Consider the following 21,739-nt stretch of genomic DNA (forward strand, 5'->3'; position numbering starts at 1 on the left):
ACCAAAATGGGGGAAGCAGTTGATATGCTGGAAGACAGGGCTGCTACTCATAGGGACCTCATAGGGTGGAAAAGTGGGCTGACAAGAACCTCGTCAAGTTCAACAAAAGCAAATGCAAAATCCTACATCTGGGACCAAATAAGCCCATGAAGCAGTGCAGGCCGGGGGACGACTGGCTAGGAAAAGGATCTGGGGGTCCCAGTGGCCAGCAAATTTAACGTGGGTCAGCATTGCACCCCCATGGCGAGGAAGGCCAGCCACATGACATATTAGCAAAAGTTTAGCCAGCGGTCAAGAGAAGTGACTCCTCCCTTGCGTACAGCCCTGCCATATGAAACTGTAACTGGAGTACTGCTTTCAGTTTTGGTATCTCATGTATAACTTGACACGCTAGAGCAAGTTCAGTGATAGGCTGTCAAAATAGCCAAGGGGATTGAACACATGACGTATAAGGAGAGCCTAAAAAAAAAGGGTTTATTCAACCTTAAAAGGGGCAAGGCGGGGAAGACAGGAGACTTTTTTGCTGTCTTCAACTACCTAATGGGAAGGCAGAGAGAAGATAAAGCCAAATTCTCCTGAGAGATGCACAGCAAGAGGACAAGAGGCAATGGACACAAGCCAGAATGAAGAAAATTCCACCTCAGTGAAAGAATTTATTTTTTACCATGAAGATGCTCAAGAGTGGGCCAGGTTGACCTGTGAGGTCATGGAGATTGAACAAAGCCCTGAGCAACCTGCTCTATCTGGACTTGGTTTGGACAGGAGGTTCCAATGCACATGATTCCAACCAGCCATCAAGTAACATGAGTCATTACTTGTAGGTACAAAGCATCACTTAATGCAACTGCACCATCATCAAACACTTCCAAAATTAAGTACCGCAGTCACTTTCCTTCTTTTCTCTCTCTCCGAATAAGTCTGCCACCTACCCAAACTTTCCATACAAGTAAAATAATTTTAAAAACATCAAAAGCAGGATCCAACAATAAAGGGGGGAAAAAACCCCAAATGAAAAAGTAATTTCTTCTTCTCTAGCATTATGAATATATTTAATTCTCTACTTACACAAGACCTCTATTGCTAGACTGGAGATATACTAAAAATTCAGAAAGGAAGAAGAAAGTTTCAGTGTTTCTATAGGAAAGATAAATATAGGAGAGATATCTTCCTATTTTATAGGAAAAATTGGAGGACAAAAGGTTATGCAGGTTAGGGAGAATTTCTGAACTGCCAACTTCCTCTCAAAATGTGAAGTAGTATATAAAGCTAAGGAGCCATTTCAAGATGATGATGCTTGAACAAGAATTCCAGAAAATTATTTCTGTGGCAAATCAATATACGATGTTAATCTCATATGATCTCAAACTCTAACACGGGAAGAGTTTTAAGATAAGCAAAACATGGCAGGAAACCTTAGAGTATATTACGCATCTGATTTGCACACTTCTGATTTTAGACTTAGTTATGCACCATGGGATCCATCTTCACAAAAAAACCTAAGCTTGTACAACTGAGAATATAGCAGCACTAAACAAACAGCCATCTATTTTTAGAAAGTGCTGAAAGGCAGTTACATACAGAATAAAACTAATAACCTAGCCTAACTACCTGGAAATTAGACAACCAACACTTTGAGAAGGTTTCCAGGATTGCTGCAGTAATTGGTACATCAGGTTGAAATAAAGCACTTGCATCTACATACCAAAAGGAAGAAGAAAACAAAAAATATCAAGAATTTGTATTAACACTTCTGGATTTATTCTGCAAACTTTCAAAGACAATGTCAAATAGATATTATCCCCTCTATAAAAACATACAGAAATTAAAGTCCAGAAAGGTTCCATGACTTCTACAAGGAAATAACTTGCAAATGTAGGACAGAAAATCTAAAATGTAATTGAAGCAGAAAAAAACCAAGATGCTTCCTTGATGTCAATTGTTCAAAATTCACCTGACATGGACAGCAAAAAAAGCACACAAAGAAAACATTCAACAACCAAGAAAACCTCAATAATTTGGTCAAATGAAAAAGGCACATCTCAGAAAAATCTGAGTAGACAAAGAATGAAAGGAGGATGAAAGAGTTAGTTAAACTTTACGCTGTGAGAAAAATTTGCTTCTGCAAAGGCCAAAGACCTGGTTTTCTCCCTACTCTTAGTGGTGCTGGCAAGCCTTCATACCCATATGAGAGGGCAGTCAGCTGGATTAGACTGCTGATATGGCTGAAAAGTAATACAGGCTAGCTCCACCAACACTTCCCCTCCAGCATTAGTTTTCTGCCAATTTAGTTCCTTCAGCCAACTTGCCATGAAGCCAGAAAAGTGCCGGTGTTGACTCAAGCAAAGCTGTGAGCATGCTGTCTCTGGGGGGGGGGCAGCAGGACTGTCACCCTGAGCAGCACAGAGCAGTTAGGTAGGTCTGGCTGTGTTGTAAATTGCTGCTACAACTACTTGCATGGCCATACAGTTTGGCCCCACTCAGGGGGACTGCTAAGAGTTAGAAAATGACCCCGCAAATACACATACAGTTAAAATTCAAGTAAATGGTGTCTGTTTATTAAAAAAAAAAAAATCAAAGAAACGCAACACAAATATAGGCAACAGACTCCTGCTCACATTAGATATGCTATATACTTCAACTCCCTTTGCGATTAGAGATCATCAGTGCAGTGAGGCATGATGTAATGCAACTACATTCCTGCATTAAAAACACAGAAACCTTTGTAATGGCAGTACCAAACTTCACTAGACCTAACGACGAGTTCAAGGAACACTGACAACTGCTAACTAAACCACATTATGCTAAAATTCACTAAGTAGGCATTACTGTAAAAAAGCTAAGAAATAACTTCAACATCCCTGGAAAAATGAATGTTTTCTCAGTAATTAGTTGTAAAGGCAGTGAATATGAGGAAGTGCTATCACAGAATCACAGAACATCCCGAGTTGGAAGGGACCCACAAGGATCATTAAGTCCAACTCCTGTCCCTGCACAGGACAACCCCAAAATTCACACCATGTGTCTGAGGATGTTGTCCAAGTGCTTCTTGAATATTGTCAGGCTTGGTGCCATGACTGCCTCCCTGGGGAACCTGTTCCAGTGCTCCACCACCCGCTGGGGGAAGAACTTTTTCCTAATACCCAACCTAAACCTCCCTGGCACATCTTCCTGCCACTCCCTCAGGTCTTGTCATTGGTCACCAGAGAGGAGAGATCAGCGTCTGCCCCTCCTCCTCCCCTTGTGAGGAAGCTGCAGACCGTGATGAGGTCTCCCCTCAGTCTCCTCCAGGCTGAATAAACCAAGTGACTTTAGCTGCTCCTCATACAGCTTCCCCTCTAAATCCTTCACCAACCTCATGGCCCTCCTCTGGACACTCTGTAGTAGATTTGTATCCTTAATATACTGTGGCGCCCAAACCTGCACACAGTACTTGAGGTGAGGCCACACCAGTGCAAAGCAGAGTGGGACAATCACCTTCCTCGCCCGGCTGCAATGCAGGGCTTGATGCACCCCAGGGCATGGCTGGCCCTCATGGCTGCCAGGGCACACTGTTGGCTCATGTTCAATTTTCTGTTGATCAACTCACTTTTAATACAATAACACATGCCAGCTTGCTAGTTGCACCCAGTTATGAACCTACTTTTCAAGAAATATCACTCAAAAGACAGCTAAGGCAAAACATCCAACCTCTTAAAAGACCAGCCTGCAACTGGAGATGAGTTTCAGCCACCTTCATCCAAACATAAAACTCACACTTACCTTGATTTATCAGTTCTTTCTATCACAGAGCACAGATAAGTCTTTCTTCCAATAAGGAGCAGTGCCTTTTCCATCTAACAATGGCTTTGCTAGATCACAAAGAACTTCTTTACTACATTAATGACAGATATTTTTTTTTTTGTGGTATTAATAAGGTAAAGACTCAGCTACAACATATTTGCTTTATGGCAGAACTAGTAACCTCAGTGAAAGGTTTACTGCTCCATTGTGCCAGGTGTATGCAATCATAATAACCTGGACCAGAGTAGTCCAGAAGTTGGCTTTTGAAAGTTTGTTCCCAATTGCAAAGGATCCTTAAATTGCCTCTTGAACAGTAAGACTTGGTAGAAATAAAGTTACAATAGTCTCCAGAAAGTGTTTCTAAGAGGTGAGCCTCAGAAATTACAAAGGCAGTTGTAAATATGAAACATAGCATATACTCATAGTTTAAATTCTCATCTAATGGGCTCTTGAATAATCTATGTTAGACTGTCGTATTAAATTCTGTCATCAGCAGGATATTCATATTTTGCTAAATGAGCCATAAAAATGAATATGCCAAACAAACACAACATTATAGCCTACAACATCAATAAAAATGCATCAGTGGAATGAATTTTAGTACAAGTGAAACAACTGTGTGGCACTGGATAAAAACATTCTCATGAAAACAACAAATATTTTTGCAGCTGTTTCTTACAGACATAAATGTCTAAGATTACATAATATTAATCATGTCATACAGTATTATGTTTTACCACACTAGCAAAATATTATTGATATTTATCATTCCTAAAATATCCTTGTGGCAAGTCTTATTAAAAAAAAAGCCAAAACAATGAAAACAAACAACAACAAAAAAAAAAGAGGGAGACTTTGCTACAGCTACAGCCTGTATAGTCTGAAAACAAACAAAAACCCAGGAAGGCTTTGCACAGTTTCTGAATCATCACTGTTCTTTATTTATAATCACTCGAGATTCAGTCAGAGAAAGATATCCCAAATTCAATGCCTTTCACTCCAAATTATTCTTTCATAGGAATTACTAGGATATGCATTCAGAAATGCTTTCTTGCTTCATGCAGCACTTACAGCACTTGTCCATTAACAAAAACTTTTTAAAGGCCTGCTAACCAGCCTGGGAGGAATAACCACAACCTGTTAATTTATTCCCTCCAGTCTCCAGCCTTCACCATAAACCTGTTCTGTGCAGAAGTTAACCTGTTATTTAAAATAATTTAATTTATTTGGACAGAATAAAGCTGCTGTTACACAAAAGTATTTATTCTAAAGTTTAAGTTACATATTAAACCTTAATCTGACTTAAGAGCTCACCAGAGAGAGATGAAAGGAGGAATGTCCTACTCATCTCACATGCAGTCTGTCTACTCTCCCCAATCCAAGCCATTGTCCTGCCTCCCCTGCTCACCCTTCAGTGAGCAAATTCAACAGAGGTTTGGCAAAACGCCAATCTGACAAGACAGTACACAGCAAGTTCAATCTCTTTGGCAATAAACTGGTATGTCTCAGGGGTAGTGGACAGTAGGAGATAGACCACAAGGCTGGAGGGGGGATGGGGGTGGGCAAAAGGGGAAGAGAAGCAGACGTCTCCCTCTTCCCCACCTGCAGCAGTGAGCCCTAAAAGCAGCGCAGCTGCAACACATAACTCCCTCTAATCAGTTAATATTGTTCTGTTACTCCATATGCCCAAATCAGTTAATAATTTTAAGCCTTGCAAAGGGAACCAATAAATAGCTGGCATGCAGCTTTACGTCCAAAATGGAGTCGCAGCATGATAAGATAAAAGCAGCAACATCACAGTTCACTGCTTTAGGGAATTTGTACACCCAATTTATCATTACCCTATACAAGACAACAGCATTGCACCTTAATAATTTTACTATTCTCTGGACAGTTTATTTTGAAAGAATTATTTTCAAATTTGATATCCATGCTGCAAATTGCTAGTGTACATCAACTACAAGACATCTGTACTCATGCATTTACTACAATCCTTTTAATAACCAACTATCCTTGTATATTAGAACATATATATTAGAACATAATTCATTCCACGTATTACTTAGAAAAAATTATTCAAACAGCAGCATTGCCAAAATGCTATTTCTTTAACTCATAGCAGACATTATACCATAAATAAAAACAAACCAACTTCTCAAAAGATATGTGCTTTTAATCATTCCTGTTAGCTACAATACCCAAATAACCATTAGCCATTCTGTATTCTGATTTATACTAGGCTCTAAGTCAGAGACTGAACTCCATTTGGCACAATCCCCAGTTCTGTGCAGGGAGACCACACCACACAAGAAAATTATATAAGTTTTCCATACTTTTACGACATTCTATTGAATGTACTTGAAAGACATCTCACAAATGTATCTATGCGCTAATGAACTATGAAGCTCTACTCAGAACATGTTAGTAGTTCTCAAAAGAGGCTTCCAACCTAAGCATGTGTCACTGAATTAGGCAGTGATTTAATGATTAAAAATACACTATCTGATTTTAACCCATGGTTATCTTTTCCACATTTCCTAAAGGAAATGAAATTTCATGGCCTCACCAGCAGAATGAAAAACATTTTTTATCTTATATTTGTGAAGTATCAGGGAAATAAATATTGCCAGGTAATCCTTTTTGTGTCAGAATATCCATCAACATCAGCTGCTGAGCACCCACCACAGAAGTGCCATTTACTTCTGTGAACCCAACACTCGTAAGCAACTGACTTGACCAACACCAGACACCAACTCTGACTTCACCACAGCTTGAAAATCAGCTTCACCTGAAAATATTACACATACTAGGCTGCTGAACACCGTAAGAGGAAATTTAAGAACACATACTTTTAAGACAAAACCAGGCTTAATTCTATATGACAAATAAGAATAGTAGTATTTTTACTAGTGCTTTAATTTTCTTAATTTTAAGCAATAAGTAATCAAGTACAGAGAATCAGACATGTTTCAACCTATGTAAGAATATCCCTACCTTAAAAATACATCCAAACTGAAACCAAATAGGTGCTAAAACATGGGCCAAAAGAAAGGAACTTTCCAAATATGCTCCCCCTCACCCCAAATGGAAGTGCCTTTTCGAACAATCAGGTTGAGAAGAATTAATTTTCCCTCTTTCCCCAAAAAGGATTTGTTTGCTCTATCTCTACAGCTTCCCCCACCACAACATGGTGTTGTTTATTTATCTTGTTTTCTCAGCCTCCTGCATTATCTTAAGCTACCCTGTACGCTCTTCCACTCCTTTCTGCAACACAGATGGAGGCACACACTGTCCTGTGCACCGAGTCCTGCAGCTGCCCTGACTGCTCAGCCAGCATATGTGCTAACACCAGTTAGCAGCAAACAGAACCATGCTGAGGCAACATTGAAACCTTTGCTTCAGGGACACTAATTTTGACTTCTCTGTTTTATGGAAGTGGGCAAGTTTCACAAAATTTCTAGATATTTACCTGTGAGATACCTACTCTTTTGCAGACAAAAGGGTTTAATAGCTGTTAGTGGGAAGAGACCAAATGATGAGATGACTCAAAAAACCCTCGTATTCTTATAGAGAAATATTTAAAAGTGATGTGTTTGGTAATTAGTCTCACATTATAGGACCTGCTGTAATACAAAAACACCTTGACACCCCTCAGGTCTCTCAATTAAGAGACACAGCGAAAAAACTACAGAAAAGGTGAAGTCTGATACTGCACTGAAATCCATGCATTGGCTTTTATTACTGTTATTTCTGGAAGACTAATTTGTTGTTGTTGTTGAAATCATTACAATAAATAATCCCTTATGTTTTATCCTTGTACATAAAACAAGAAGGAAAGGACTAAAATATCCAGATAGGCTTATCATGAAAGTATCTGCGCACGCAAGACATTTGCAAAATGTTGGTTTATGCTTGCTATCAAGCTACATTTGATATTTTAATTTATGTTATTACTGTTACTTTTGTATTTATACTTACATAAAGAAGAGTGTAAGGATCTCATTACAAACATTCCCTTTTTTTCCTTTTTTGCCACTAAAACCCTGGGGATTTTCTGTACTTTTTCTGAGGAAAAAGTAGTGCTTTCCTATCAAATCCAAGTGCCAGAAAATAACAGACAAGGCACCCCGCACAAAATAGTTACTCTTACACCTGTAGCTTCTACATCCCACTTTGTGCAAAATTATTATAGCAGCACCTACTTAGGAATAACTATCAAATAATAAAAGCCCCCATAACGAAAACCAGAAAATTGCACACAGATGGTTTCCAGCTCAGAAAACCAAGGACAAGCCTGGGCTCCTAGAGTCCTGTATCTCAGAATTAACAAGAAGGTGATGGTGTGGAAGAAGACTTGGGTACAGGATATTATTTTAGAATGTGCTACCAAGCATATTACAGCATATGTTTATAGAGCATTAATAGATAAATAAGGTTTATTTTTAGTATCTTTCTACATGCTTTAAGAAGCAGCCTGTCTTTCTTAATATTACATGCCACCTATCACCCCAGTTAGATTGGCACATACAAAAAATAAGACCATAAGAAGATAATTTCAATTTGGCTTTGCTGAGAAATTGTTCTTAACAAGTGGGTTTCATTCCTAGAAAATAATGTCATTGAAGTCAATGAGAAGGCTTCTTATCCTTAAAATCACTGGAAAGGTCAGTGGAAAAATATCACTGGAAAGAAAAAAGGTTTGAGAAGACACACATGCAGCACTGGAAAGAAGTTCTGAATGGGTCAGAGGACTGGGAGGCATAAGCAAGCCATGGAAGAGTCACAAACTTCCCACTCAGAAAACTACTCTCAGGAAAACAAGAAGAAACTAACAGAGCATGTCCAGACACTGATGGGACTGATGCAAACCAGAGAGGAATTCAACAGCATAAAGTAGCAGTTCAGATTATGATAAAGACATTTCAAGAAGGTGAGTGGTACCTGAAATATCCCTTTCCCTCATTTTCAAGCTAATACTTATCTCCACTAGTTCATAAACAAAGCATCGGAGACTGCTTCAGAAACAATTACAACAAATGAATAATTAAATCTCACTATAAGAGTAAAATAAAGAGTCATAGCAGGTAGAAAATTTTCAAGTGCTCTATCTGAATATAATAAACTCCATTCTGCCCTCCTAATTTGCATTAGTCTTGTCAGATTTCTCAGTATGATTGAAAGAAGGGGGGAGGGAGAAGGAAAGGCTGACCACCACTTCAAATGGCAACTCTATGCCTATACACTAATATACAAATGGTCCGCTCCAGAATCTCAGCTACTTTTAAGAAAATATGACATAAGTCTATTACTCTTGCTTTGGCGAAGACAGTTCTTTACATGTGAGCTGAATGAAAACCAAAGCAGTCTCCTAGAGTCCTCAGGCAGACGACTGTGATATTTCTTCTGCTGCTGCTAATAGGTAGTCCACATAGTTTTCTCTATTGTTATTAGGAAACCTGTAGCCAAGAAAATGGAATGAAAATTGAGCAAATTCCTGTCATGACTGCACTGAAGTTTCTCAGCAGCTCTGTAGGCAGAGACTGGCGACATTCCTTAAAAAAAAAGAGGTCCTTGAAAAGAAACTTGAATATTGGTTCTCAGTATCACTACTGTAACCACCAGGAGACTGAAAAAAAGAAAACAGGAAGGAATAAAATGTTTCTCCTTTCTTCTGGAAAATAAGCACATTTAAGAATCCTTCAAAGTTTGCCTGTTATCTACTGTGTGTTATCTACTTAAATTTAAGGATGGAAAAAAGAAATTACAATTTCCTTGCAAACTCAGTAATAACCAAGGAGGTGTAACATAACAAGAGCTCCCACAGTTTTTCTGGAGGGGTAATGATAAACAGTACTCTCTCTACTCCTACACACCAAGCACCCCCCATTCTAAATCCAAACAGATTTGTCTATCATTGCTTTATATTTTAGGCGTGACTATCAACTGAAAAACACAGGCATTCCTGCAGATGGAAATCTCTAATCACTAAATTTCTCATCCTCTAAATCAGGAAAGAATTCCCATGCAACAGAACTACTTTGTTAGTGTGAATTTCTGCATATTCAGCCATCACTTTGAAACCTTACTGTAGGAAAGTAAATTCAGAAAATGAAAATGTTTTACTAATTCCACTTGCAAACTAATTAACAAAAATTAAGTACTTTCCACACTTCCAAATTCTAACAGTCCTGACATTTCAAGACAAGTAAACACGCAGGTCATGTATATCAATGTATGTGATGCCTATCCACTATCAGCGCTGCTCCAGAATGATAACAAATGAAGCTTTAAAAAGAGTCAAATATTATAGTTCTAGGGATCTTTTTCACGTTTTCCATAAAACAGCCTATACAACACAGCATAAAAAATGATGACACATTAGATACACAAAACTGCACAAAAAGCATGTACTAATATGAATCACCGTGTTCAAGAACAGCATTACCAGAAAGGCAACAGATAAATCACTCAAGGAACACCCTTTCAGAAAGACCACTTTGTTTTTATTGGAGAATAAAATAAGAAAAATATTAAAAGAAAGCACTTTAACAGCAGAATGACAGCCATATTTCTTTATCGTAACATCTGTTACACTATATGAGAGAAAAAGCAGTATCTTACTGGACATGAGGAATCAAACCCAAAATTCTGAACAACTATCATATTTAAAAGCAATTAATTTCATTTAACTTATGTTTATCTTGTCTGACTGACAGTCAATATAAGCGTGACAGCACCAGAAGTTTCTGTGTACATATATATACACATACGTAGGTACATATTTAAACAGCAGAGTTTTCACTAGACTGACTTCAATCAGTGATAGATCTAACATCCATTTGGCACATAATTCATTTGTTTTGCACATCAATGGCAGAGTTGGACAGAGGAGTCCTCGCCCTCCTCCCTACTAGCCTTCAGTAAACACTTCCAAAAATATCAAGTAAATAATTTTTGGTTGTTGCTTACACAGACTTCAACAGAGTCCCTGAAATATCCACACTCAGACTAGCTATAGATATAACCCTATGCTCATGTACTAATCATCATCTTGCAATAGAAGTTGATGTATTTCCTGCTCTATACACTTTTACCCCCATTTTTGTCCACATTTTACTTGGTTAACAAGTCTGGCACTCTCATGCTTGCCTAGCCTATGGATAATGGTGGTTCTAACATCACTAGGTTGATCTAATGTGCTGCTGTATGTTTCCAGATTACAGATTGCCAAAACCCCTCTGTGTGTGTGTATATATATATTCTATGCTTTTACTTTCTCCTATAAAGTCAACATCCCTAATAAGAACCTCTCAAATAACATCTGAAAGCCTTATTTTTCCTTTGCTCCTAATCAGTACAAAGTTTACCAGCTCTTAGTAGATCAGCTACAGTACTATCATCCCATTTGGACTGGGGCCACCCTCAGAAATTTTTTGTCACCACCATCCACACTACATCTTCTTCACACATGCATGCACACCCGCACACTCCTGGGTTTATCACATCATCAGTCCTAAAATTAACACATCCCCAAATAACAGGGAAGCACAAAACCAGCTGATAACTCAGTTCACCAGTAGTGGAATACTGAAGCTTTGAATGGGGATGCTATCCAGTGTTGCGTTGGTCCTGTTGTTGGAAAGAGATCTCAGAAGTAAAGAAACGTGCGGGTGTTGCACAGGAAACCTGTCTTTTCTTAGCCTCCTGTCCAACCAGCAAGTAGCCAAGGTGCACAAGGAAGACAGTGGCTAGTCATTGCCCTGACACTTTTAGCTGTCTGCGCAAACGTCAGTATATTCTGTGAGAGCGTTCAGGAAAAAATGGGGTGCCTGCATTTCACCCACCACTTTAAAGCTAGAAGGGAGGTAATATGACAGCCATTATTAACCAGAAAGAGCTTCTGAACATCAGAACTTCAGATTAATTATTCAAAACAATAAGCACTATTTTGTTCACACAGTACTTCTATTCCAGAACCTCTAGTAATAAAAAACAAAACCCAGCATCCTGCAGCAAGAAAAAATCTGCAAGAGGCCCATTCTGTATAATATATAGGTACTACAAAATCTCCAGTGCTAAACTTATCACTGACTTGAAAAACTCTACTTTGAGGAATAATTTATTTCACTGACATATATTTTCTTCATTATCATCATAGTACTTCAGCAGAATTTAACAGATTATAGGCCCATGCAGTTTTGCAAAATTGCTATAAGCACAATAACAGATTATTTTTTTTAAATCAGTGAAACTGTAAAGGCTCGATATTCGAATTTCAGGAGACTTTTTGCATTACAATGAAGAGCTTAACAGTGACAAAAAAAACCACCAAACCCACACATCAAAAAAAAAAAAAAAGACTCAAGGGTTTATAAACGCTAAAGGTTTCTTTCAGTTGCAGCTGACAGATCATCATCTTCGCATCACAGACGTAAGAATGATCCCCCTCCCAAAATTAACCTCAGTTCTAAACCTTTAAAGTAGCATTTTAGAAGCAGACGAGACTCATTTGGCGGGGGGGGGGTGGGGGGTGGGGGGGTGGGAAGGTACAGGCTAGACCAGGGCCTGGGAGCAGACCAAAGGCAGGGAAATGCAGCGGGGAGGCAGCACAGCAATCCTCGCTTCCCCTCCTCACCTAGCTCTAACCTTGCCCGGTGGCCCAGCAGCCCACCGCCCCTCCGAGAGAAGATTCCTCCCGCTGCAAAACCGGCCCTGCCGCACCAAGCCTGGGCTGCTCTCAGCGCTCTGCCCCTACAAAGAAAACACTGCACTTCCAAAGCCTCCGAAAATTAAAAGGAAAGAAAGAAAAAGAAATCAAATCGCCCTCACTAACCCCTCCCTCAAAAGCAGGTCTCTTTTCACCAAACAAACCACCCCTCGCGGCACCCACCCTTCCCCCACCACGAAGCCACCTCTCATTGTCGTCGTCCCCCAAAGGGGACCCTTTCCCCCCCGCCCCAGATGCACATACACGCCCGCCTCCCCCATTCCCCAGCCCGCACCGTGCCCCTTACTGGTTGCCAGAAGGGAAACGCAGTCCATGGGCCGCAATCCCCCCCTCTCAGCCATGCACGCACCTTCCAGAAACAAGCTGTCTCTGCAGCCGCCACCGCCGCCGCCGCCACCGGCCATCTTCCCTCTGCCGAGCCTGGCTCCCTCACTCCATCGCCCAGCGAGGCGGCGGGGCCTGGCCCTTCCCCCGGCCTGCGCGCTCCGCCGCCCACCCCCACTGCGGAAGGCTGGCTGACCCGCAGCGGCGCCGCCGCCGCCGCCGCCGAGGCCCGGCCCTCTCCGCTCCCCGCTCGGCGCGCACGGGGCCCGGGCCGCCCTGCCTTCCGGCCCCCGTGCAGGAGGAAGCGGCGGCAGCGCGCCCGCTCCTCCCTCACCGTCTCCGCCGCCGGCGGCCCCCCGAGCGGTCGCCAGCCGGGCCTGGCCCAGCAGCCGCTGATGGCGCCCGGCGGGGGAGACGGGCCTGGACGGGACTCCGCCGGAGGCGCCTCCGCACACACGGGGAGGGCGAGGAAGCGGTGGGCGCCGCGCTGCCGCCCCTCTCCTCCATGAACGGCGCGGCAGGGCCTCGCCGGCGCTGCCCTGCCGAGATCCCCGACTCGCCCGCCCCGACGGCCACAGCGGGGCCGCCAGCTGCTCCGGCCCCTGGACCGGGATAAAATGGCCGCAGCAGGGCTGCGCCCGGCGGTGCCGCGGGCGCTCCCGCCTCGGTCGGCTCGGAGGCAGCAGCTTCTGGGAGGTGAGGTGGATCGGCTGCGTGAAATGAATGAACTTCCATGCGTGTGGGAGCCCCTCGCGGAGGGCCGGGGCCCGCCGCCCTCTCACCTCGCTCACGCGTGGGCAAAAGGCCACAAAGGTCTTACCCATTCTTACTGATCGTGAAAGCCTCTCTGGCCATATCGAGGCATGTTTAAACCCAAAACTTGGATCCTGCAAAACGTACAGCACTACCAAGCCAGCCCTACAGAAATTGCCAAGTCATGGCCTCGGGTATAATTGACTTTCAAAATTTAAAAAAATCTTCGTTTAGCATGTAAGGTTTTGCATTTTAAAAAGCTGTCCAGTGAAGCCCAAGCACTCACGTACCAAAGCCACACATCCTTTAAAAACTGGAATGTAAATTCTGGCAGTCTAGAGATAGGGAAAACTAGATACCTCTTTCCTAGTCAGGTTCCTTCATCTGTAATTCTACTGACCCCACTAGTACTGCAGAATCGTGGAATCTTTATGTCTTAAAGTACCCAGTTTCTAAAATGACCCATCCCTGAAAAATGAGCTAAAAATGCTTGAACTTAAGAGTTTGTAGACTAAAGTCCTAAATTCCAGTAAGTTCCAGTACCTAGTGTATATGAAAATCAAAAATCAGGGAGAGGACATTTTTTGTTTTCCTTTAAGTCTTCTAAATTTGTTAGTTTCATTCCTGATTTTTCTGTATTGACACCAACCATATTCATAAGCCAACATGTTTAAAAATACTTTTACAGTTTTTTTAATTTTACAGGTTTGCACAAGAAAGAGGTGAAAAGCAGCAAAGAAGAGCTCAGACAGAGCTGGCCTGCAAGACGACACAAGAGATGTCAGGCTGCTCCCCAAACGCTACGTCACACCGCCAGAGCTAACAAGCAATTAGAAAGCATTCCAAAAGCTAGAACAGTGCTGGCAAACCTACATATCTCAATCTTCAAAATCTCTTCAGAAAAAAAAGACTTTTTCTGAAAGAAGGATCACAAAATATTGTTGTTTCATTAGTAATAAAATTAATGGGAAACAATTAGGTAAAATTGGTGCAAGCTACAACACAGAAACTAGAAGACCATATGTTTAATAGAAACCTAACACTAACACCTAAACAAATGCAACCAGAAAAAAGGAAATTTAGAACCTAATTTTAAAAAAAATACCCTATTTTGTCTCAGAAGAGCATTGTGTAGTTACGGTTTACTGTGGAGTTTGAAGCATTAACCCACAAAACCAAGTTCCTATTGACAACTGAGACCAGACTGGTTCAGGTCTACCAAATTCTTCACAATTTTTTAAAAACTAAGGATTATGAGTTATGATTATGAGTTACTTGAATAAATGTTTGGTAGACTATTGTGGTTTTGTTGATCAAGTCAAGGCATCAAGAACAGCTTAATAGTCTTATTTTTAGTGAACTGAGGCACAGTAAATTAAAATACCTTTTAAAGTAGAAATAAGGGAAGAAGTTATCAGTGTTCATCTCTATGCATGGTTGATTTTAGACTTTTTGATGGATAATTTAAGATCTTTTTTTATGGAAAAGAGCTGCCCCAGAATTATACCTCATTGCAGCGTTCCTTTTTTTGCATTTATTTTGAAGCTCTTGAAGGAGGCAAGATATTAATATGCAGTTAAATCTCTTGTTCATTTGTTTTTGATTAAGCTTTTATTAGTAATCTATTCTCAGCCTTGGAGTGTGGGGTTTTTTTTTCATTTGAGAAGTATTTGTAAGGGAATGCAACGCTGATGGCACTCAAGTCTCACAAAATCTTTTCAGCATCCTCTTAGCTTCACTTAGAACCAGACGATTTTCTGTATGTATAAGTACCTGGGTGATCAATGAGAGAAAATTAGCATTTCCCTTCCTGCTGGGGGAAATCATACAGAATTTACTGTTTTCCTTCTCTTCTCAGCCAAAATGTTAATTGTGTTCACAGAGTAAGAGCCCAGGGATGAAATGCATCAGATCATTATTTCCTCTGCTAGAAGTTGACTAGTCCCGCTACGGGTAGTTGACAATCACAGGTCACAAACTAAGATCCTGAATTTACAAACGCTTGCAGGTGCACAGCTCTGCTGGCACAGCACTGCATAGAGCGAAAAGCTGGTTACATCATTAGGCAATGATGATCAAAAATTTTTGTTTCACCTTAGAAATCTAATTTTTCCTTCTCTTCCCACAATGAAAAAATTGTTATTAATGAATGTGGCTTAGGTGATTCAGTATTGAAATGATGGAAAAAATACATCTTTTTTCTTTGTATTTCTGACTGTCTCCAATTACTTCTTGTTAGCCAAATGGGGGTGGCTACTCCACAGAAACACTATTTCCTTACTTAAGGAATAAAATGGAATTGGGGTTGCAGTTCTGCAGCTTCTGTAGCTCTGGTAGTGTACATATTACTTAATTTTCCTTACTGCTACAGAAATTGCATATAGGTTTAAAGGAATTTATAGGCCCCTTGAATAATTTTTGTGTTATTTACAACCCATGAACCCATCTTACAGACTATAAATCAATGCTTTTGAACAGTTCCACCTTTCAGAAAATAATGGTTATGGGCTGAATTATTTTTCACCATTTTAAACTGTTGATCTTAGAACTGTTTCTTGAATGTATTAATGATGTACAATATGTGTCCTTTGTTAAAAAAAAAACCCACAGTTTTTTTGCTGTCCTCATGACCTGATGCCTGTTTTTTCTCTGCATTTTTAAAGCAAAATCAGATTTATTTCTTGTGCTTGCTATATCTTGTTCTTGCTATTAAAGATAGTGCTTTAATTTTAGGGGTTTTTTACCTGATAAAAGTTCCAGGAGAGCTCACATACTGTAGTTAACTCTTCAGAAATGTTCCCAAATAGATGAGTACCATTCATCTATGTGCTAGGATATATCAGGATGTGGAGAAGTTTTTTGGTAAATTTTGGCATCAAAGATAGCTTGTCAAGTAGGTAGAAAATAACTACAGACTGCTTAAGATCATCGGGACTTCATCTAAAATGTTTCTTTAATTCCTTCCTTGAAGGAGACCTGCTTTTAAAATCTGATCAGCCTACCTCAAAATGTGATATTGTGTTGTTGGAGAATAACCGTAATAAATATCTATTAGATTTCCTGCTGCTGTCATAAACATTTTGAAAATAAAAATCGCATTCTTCATTGCTGTGGCTGTCACTTAAATATCTGCTGCACTATCTTAGTCATTACTGCATAATAAGCATTCAAAGAGAAGTGGTTTTACTTTAAATCTGCAAGTTCTCTTGTTGGACAGTGAGATCAAGCAACTGACTGTGTTGGGCTAAAAAGATTATGACTCATTAAGCATCAAATGAGATTTATAGAGATAAAGGAGTGATTGAGAGAAGTGTCAGCATTGTTAGCTGTTACACAGCATTTGATATTGCTTTTGGAAATAAACATTTCTTTTTGCAGGGTCTGCGCTACATCTGTAAGGCCATTTTTTTCTAGAAGAAAGAAATAGCAGAATTTGGTACACCGCCCAGAACCACTACATCAGTGGCTTCTCCTAAATAGAAAAATTATGATTGTGAGAAAAAGTAAAACTTTATAAGAGAGAATTATTTAAAATGTATGCATGGAATCACACTGAAGAAGAAATGACTATTTATAAATTAAATATTAAATATTCCATCCGAAAAATTTGGCATAATCTTCTATATTTTTTATTATTCCTTAATAATATACATTGGGTGATTATTTTGCAACATTTTGAGGCAACGTTTGATCTTTAGCTAAAGAAAAGCAAAACTTGATAGTAGTTTTGTAAGTGTTGAAAGGGGAGCACATAAAACGCTCAAGAGAATACATCAAATCTGGGTATTTAGAATATACTTCCCAGTGTATATCAAAATGTCTGTATAAAAGAAATTTCAGTATATTTTGACACACTTGAACATATTTGCGGTAAGTTTCCTGGAGCAACTCTGTTGTTAATCTGAAATAAACTTTCCTTTTCTGTAATATTTTTATGGTAATACTCTAATGGAAATAAGTTTTTGCATACAGGCTGATGAAATACATTTATTTCCAAATAATATGTGTCCAGAGAAGGGCAATGAAGCTGGTTAAGGGACTAGACCACAAGTCTTACGCAGCTGAGGGAACTGGGGTTGTTTAGCCTGGAGAAGAGGAGGCTGAGGGGAGACCTTATTGCTCTCTACAACTACCTGAAAGGAGGTTGTAGCGAGGTGGGTGTTGGTCTTTTCTCCCAAGTAGCAAGAGATAGAAAAAGAAGAAATGGACTCAAGTTGTACCAGGAGAGGTTTAGATTGGATATTAGGAAAAATGTCTTCTCCAAAAGGGTTGTCAAGCATTGGAACAGGCTGCCCAGGGAAGTGGTTGAGTCACCATCCCTGGAGGTATTTGAAAGACACGTAGATGTGGTGCTTAGGGACATGGTTTAGTGGTGGACCTGGCAGTGCTAGGTTAACAGTTGGACTTGATGATCTTAAAGGCCCTTTCCAACCTAAATGATTCCATGATTGATTGCAATCCAAGCTTTATGATTAGGCAACAGTGTAAATTTCTTTGTCTTTCAGCATAACTCTTTCATCATTTTACTAAGAAGAGCAGACTTTCTAACTGATTTAAAGGAGGAAAAATATAAAATGTTGCATTTGTCAACATAAATAGTATGGCATAATTACAATAGTCTTTCATCTAATACTAAAAGCATATAATGAATGCACCTACAGCATGAAATATTAAAGATTATGTAATCAGGAAAATAAATAATAGAAATTTTTACTACAATAAAAACAAAATAAAAGCACAGCAGGACTCAGACTGTTCCCGTTACTGTTGCATGTCAGGTGTCCAAAAATATCCAGCGTACAAAACATACTATGCATATATGCACAGGGTCAGACCCTGCCTCTAATCTCTTTCTTTTCAAATCAGTGGGAAATATGCATAAGTCAACTTCTAAAACATTGTAAACACATTTAATATATATTGAACTTTTCTTGTATGAAGTTACACAGATGTCATTCTCGCAATCACACTTGGAAAGAAATATGTCTTCTTAAGTGCCAGCTAACAAAACAGAACTTGCAGGTGGTCTTTCTTTATAATGGTCTCTCACGCCCATCAGAAAAAGAAACTCTGTTTTGTAGCTGGATTCCTTGGAGATACTTTGTCAATAATCATTAGCCTCAAGATCTTTGTGTTAGCAGAGATTTCTAATTTAAACTAACACATATAATAAACAGAAAATATCTAACTGAAATTGTTTCAACAGGGTCACGCATCTTACAGTAGGATCACCTTTCCCCTGCATGCTTCATTAGATGTCTATTTGTCTAAAGCATACAACACATAAAAGCAAAAACACATACTAAAGCAAAGTAAAAAGTCAGGGTTGTGTACAAGGGGTTGTGTCATAATCATAATTAAATCATAATCATACTGAAAGCAGAGGCAAAAAATCACTATATCCTACCTATAGTCAGTATGCATGACTTACTCCTCTACTGTTCATGCTGCTGGCTAAGACACTTAGCTTGTTTCTTACAAAGTCTTCTTCCAATTAGAAGGACTTCTGAAACCACCTTTTCAATGTACAAAGGAGATTAGAGATCTGGACTATGACGATGCATGTGCTTCTGTCTGTGTATTTTAGTGGTTAAGCACAGTAGCGTACACAGTCTCATCTGTCAAGTGGAACCAGTAAAAGCATATGTAGGAATAACTACCGCAAAGGACAGAATCCACACAATATAGGATTTGAAAGATGTAAAGGGATCATTTCATTTGCCGTTCTGCACAGAGTTAAATTCTAAAGACTTAAAATGTCACTGGCACATGCCCATAAAAATCTCAGTTTAAGACTGATCTTTGGTTTCTGCAGATAGTATATAAGAAAGGTGGTTTTTTTTCAGTATTAACCTAAATAATCTTCTCTACAAATAAGTTTCTTCTTCTACCTCAATTAAAGTTCCCTATCCTCTTTCGAGTAACTTTTCTGTACTGGGAGATTGCTGTTGTGTTTCGCAGTCTTTTCTACAGTTCCTTCAGTCTTCCTTCATTTATTATTTTTAATCCCTCTGGAGTCGGTAACTTGTCTATTTTGAAGTGGGGCATTCAAAGCAGGATGCAATGTCTCTTCAAAGCTGAATATAGCAGAATGACTGTCTTCTACTTCTGACATACTGCAACTCCCTTTAATATATCCTAAAATATTTTTCAACCAAATCACAGTTACGTCATGGTCAATTTGTAATCCAATATAAATTCCAGGTCCTTTTCTGTAGTGTTGCTCCCTAGCCAGCTATATCTCTTTTTGGATTAGCTCATTTGATTTTTCCTCCTAAAATGTATGATACTCCACTTGTCTTCATTGCATATCATCTTGCTGGTTTTAGATAATTTCTTTTAATTTATCCAGATCACTTTGAGCTCTAATCCTGTCCTTTACCTTACCACCTGTTAGGTATTCACAACACTCATGGTCTGGCAGTGAAAATAATAGCAGAATTTTAGCTAGGATAAACCTCTGTAGAATCAAGTGCCTCTCTCAGACTGTCAGTGAAACACTGAGAGGGCATTTTTCAGCCTGTTTCCTGGTTCAGTTTTAAGAAGTCATACGGGAGTGTTGCTACTGTCCTACTAGAGTCAGTATAACCTGCATTCTCTCCCTATTGATCCTACATGCCAACTATTCCAATAAAGATGGACAAAAGTGTAGTGTGATATCTGAGTTCTCCAGTGATTCTCAGGAAACTGGGATACAAGTCCCTGAGGTGTGTAAGAAGACCTTCGTATCTGCGTAGAAGTCCAAAGTTCTTTGCTGTTCTCAGTCTTTTTCCTCTTTTCCACAAGATTAGGAATCTCATTCAGAGACATTACTTCCCCTGTTAGAAGGATGTGGGTGTCCGCTGCTGTTTTTGTAGAAGTCATTTACATTCTTTAATGGAAGTATAGCCTAACAGCACCTGAAATACTCAGTTATACATATAGTAATTGCCAAATGGTGGAATGTGTGTTTGGAAGGCTCAAGGCAAGATGAAGTTTTCTCCAGAATTGTATTGATAACCAAACTAGCCCCTCTATAATCCCTATGAAATAAAAGGTAAGAAATACTCATCGAGAAGAGCCTTGGCCCTGATAGAGTCTGCAGAGAACTTTGATTAGTGTAAGCAATGTGAACCCTGAGACAGGGAAGGCTAAAGAAATGACAGTTGTCTCATGTGCTCACAGTTATACTGTATAAGGACATCTCAGTGGGAGGGGATGTTCTAACTCATAGTGATCTGGGAGTTCTGCAATATTTGTTAACAAGCTGTCCCAGTTTATACAGTGGCCTATTACAAGCATTTGTTTTATATTTAAAGATTTTCCAAATCTTTATGCTCTTTGATAAATGACAGTGTCAGTCATTACGTATCTGTCTTTGATTCATTCCAGGTGTGTATCATCCTTATCATTAGCTGCATGAGATTGATCTGTTTGTCACTGGTGTATTATTCCTAATGGGTACCATCAGGTCACCTTGTTCTTCAAGTAGTCCCATGTAGCTGTTAAAAGTAGGAGGCCAAAAGGCTAGGAGGCAACCACTCTGAGTCCTGTCAGAAATCATTGGAGCCCCTATAATAACACTCACGTCAAATAAAAATGTCACTAGTATCACTGTTGATTTTGTCAAAAGCTAAGGAGATGTTAAGTACTATAAGCATAACCGGTATGTGATTGGCCTGCAGATTTTTAGAGGAGTGGATTAGACTGGTTTTGACGTTACACTGCTTTTTCTGCTAAAAATTCTTGAGAGTCACTTTGGTAGTAATTTGTCTTTCCTGGGAGAACGAGGTCTACAACAGCTTGTAAGCATATTGTGAACGTATGTAAGCATATTACTCAGACTGTTAAGTGCTCAGAAGAAAGATAATGTTCCCTTTAATATTATGAGAAAACCCTGTAACTTGTGATTAAATTTGCTTACTTTAATATATTAAATTCTGTAAATTTCTATTAAAGTTACCTAGATCATAAGCACTGCTTCCTTTATTTTTAAACAAAGATGTGAAAACTAATCAGTTTTCCATCAGTTTGAAGATATATGTACTTTGAGAATTTATGGTTGCTAAAACAATGTGAAATTTTAGCAGACTGTTTAAATTACAGTTACCATATGAGGACATTTAAAGTGGAGCTGACCTATTATTAATGTCTGTCCTGGTTGCTGCCTTGTAG

General features: G+C 39.6%; 1 protein-coding gene and 1 long non-coding RNA gene across 8 annotated transcripts in view; one reads left to right on the forward strand and one right to left on the reverse strand.

Moving 5' to 3' along the window:
- Window positions 1–21,739, reverse strand: part of SENP6 (SUMO specific peptidase 6) — a 94,700-nt gene that overhangs the window by 68,873 nt on the left and 4,088 nt on the right. For 5 of the 7 annotated variants that reach the window (XM_064447783.1, XM_064447785.1, XM_064447782.1 and 2 more), the window contains exon 1: window positions 12,858–12,998. The exons of 1 other annotated variant lie outside the window; for it this stretch is intronic. In XM_064447783.1, the coding sequence (XP_064303853.1) occupies window positions 12,858–12,912 (55 nt within the window). In that variant the 5' untranslated portion in view covers window positions 12,913–12,998. Of the gene's footprint in view, window positions 1–12,794; window positions 12,838–12,857; window positions 12,999–21,739 lie in introns of those variants that run through there. One more of the 7 variants, XM_064447781.1, reaches the window with a different exon arrangement.
- On the forward strand, window positions 12,966–16,692 carry LOC135312644 (uncharacterized). Its single transcript, XR_010372290.1, has 2 exons — window positions 12,966–13,528; window positions 14,274–16,692. It is a non-coding gene; the product is annotated as an uncharacterized LOC135312644 (long non-coding RNA).

The sequence above is a fragment of the Phalacrocorax carbo genome, chromosome 3, assembly GCF_963921805.1.
Source record: "Phalacrocorax carbo chromosome 3, bPhaCar2.1, whole genome shotgun sequence".
Lineage (NCBI taxonomy): Eukaryota > Metazoa > Chordata > Aves > Suliformes > Phalacrocoracidae > Phalacrocorax > Phalacrocorax carbo.